Source organism: Austrofundulus limnaeus, unplaced genomic scaffold (genome assembly GCF_001266775.1).
Source record: "Austrofundulus limnaeus strain Quisiro unplaced genomic scaffold, Austrofundulus_limnaeus-1.0 Scaffold22, whole genome shotgun sequence".
Taxonomy (NCBI): domain Eukaryota; kingdom Metazoa; phylum Chordata; class Actinopteri; order Cyprinodontiformes; family Rivulidae; genus Austrofundulus; species Austrofundulus limnaeus.
In genome coordinates, this window is record NW_013952424.1 from 73601 (window position 1) to 75492 (window position 1892).

The 1892-nt window shown below is 37.7% G+C and overlaps 1 protein-coding gene across 1 annotated transcript in view; it reads left to right on the forward strand.

Moving 5' to 3' along the window:
* Nucleotides 1-1016: 1016 nt before the first annotated feature.
* otud4 (OTU deubiquitinase 4) overlaps nucleotides 1017-1892 on the forward strand; it is an 18395-nt gene continuing 17519 nt past the window's right edge. Inside the window, exons 1-3 of the mRNA XM_014004085.1 lie at nucleotides 1017-1150; nucleotides 1261-1430; nucleotides 1661-1744. Coding sequence (XP_013859539.1) covers nucleotides 1290-1430; nucleotides 1661-1744 — 225 coding nt within the window. The 5' untranslated portion in view covers nucleotides 1017-1150; nucleotides 1261-1289. The remainder of the gene's footprint in view (nucleotides 1151-1260; nucleotides 1431-1660; nucleotides 1745-1892) is intronic.

Below are 1892 nucleotides of genomic sequence, written 5' to 3' on the forward strand. Positions count from 1 at the left end.
GAAAATGTTCTGTTTCACTTTAAAGTTTTGCCACTAGATGCCACTTTTAGTCTTGATATGAATTTTGCAGTCAGGACTTGTCTTTAGACATAAACAAATCATCTAAACAAAGCTTCAAAATAAAATCCACCTGAGCGTTGTGTCTAATCGTTCTGCAGTTACCTGATCACTGAAGTTAAGTTTTGTTTTGAGAAATTTTGCAAGAAGCTCACACTAAACTTGTAGACACACCTATTATTTTGAAAGAGCAGGGACTTTTGTTTTACCTGAATCTTCACAATGAGTGCAATAAAATCATACTTTATTTGAAATGTATTGTTTATAAATCAGCTTATAGAAGAAAAGAAAACTAATTTAATACTGAATCTTTTTCTCTATCAAAGTACAGGGCGGAGCTGACGGTGCATACATTTTAGGAGCATAAAATGTTTAGGCTTTATCCATAGTTATGATTAAAATTTTCATTTTTACAACAAGCTTACAAAGGAACATTCATGATAAATGTACAACAAAAAAATATGAAATAAGTAGGATTTCATTTTTTATAACAAGACTTTGCAAGGTTGATTTTTTAACATTTCCCAAGTTTTTTGGACTTTTGTTTTGGTAGAATACACCACGAGACAGGCGCGACTTTTATTCTGAAAACAAAAGCTACCGGAAGTTTAATTTAACAACAAAAACTGGTAGAAAACAAAATGTTTTTGTGTTTGTCCTGTAACTTATAACAATTCTCTCTCTCAGCTTTTAAACAGTTTGTTAAACTGAGTTAATATTCACATTGTTTTATTGGTTAAACAATGCATCACAATGATTTTAATTTTTTACAAATAAAAACAAAATAAACAGGAAAATAGTAATGTCAAAAATAAATGTAAAAAATACAACCAAGAGCCAGCATTTAATGACATGATCAAAAATAATAATTAAATAGTTGTTGGAGTTTATTTTGAAACTATCCGGAAGTGTCGTGTCGTACTGTGTGAAACTTGACATCTTCCGCTAGAAGGGGGCGTGTTGCTAGCTGTGTTAGCCCAGTGTGCTAACTGCCAGCTAAAGTTTCACTTTCTGCCCGTCAGGAGGATCCGCTCTGGGACGAGCAGGACTTCCCTGGAAACGAAACCAGAAGTGGTCGCGCTCGTGTATGACGGTATTTAGCTCTCAGATGTGTGTTTTTAGTCATATTCAGCGGACATATTATCAGTTTGTGTAAAAGTTTTGATTTCTCCCCGCTGCGCGTCCAAAACGTCGTATCATCAGCTAGCTTCGGCGGCTAGCCCCCCGCTAGCATGGACAGCGGCGGAAACATGCAGAGCAACGAGGAGAGGAGCGTGGAGAGAGCCATGGATAACTACCTGAAATCCATCGGTCTACACAGGAAAAAGATCGCCAAGGACGGGTCGTGTTTGTTCCGGGCCGTGGCCGAGCAGGTGAGGTAGAAAAATAAACAAAAAGTTGTTTTCTGTCTGTTAGCTCCGCGTGCAGTCAGGTGAGCTTCTGTTTGTTGTGTCACTGCGCGCGACGCCAACTTGTCCAAGTGTTTCAACCAACACGTCGGTTTTATGATCCGACATGGAGTTAAAGCTGCAGTTTGAGTGAGGAGAGGCTGATATAAACAGACCCTGGGCTCGTCTTAATGTTGACCTTTGACCCTGTTCAGGTGCTGCACTGCCAGAGTCTCCATACTGAGGTCCGGTCCAAATGTGTGCAGTTCCTGAAGGAGAACCGGGACAGTTATGAGGCGGTATGTTCACAAAAAGTTTGTGTTTATTTAATATATGGCTCTTTATAACACTTCATATTTAATGTTTGTCTCATAACACTTTATATTTAATATATGTTTCCTAATAACACTTTATATTTAATGTATATCTCTTTATAACACTTTATAT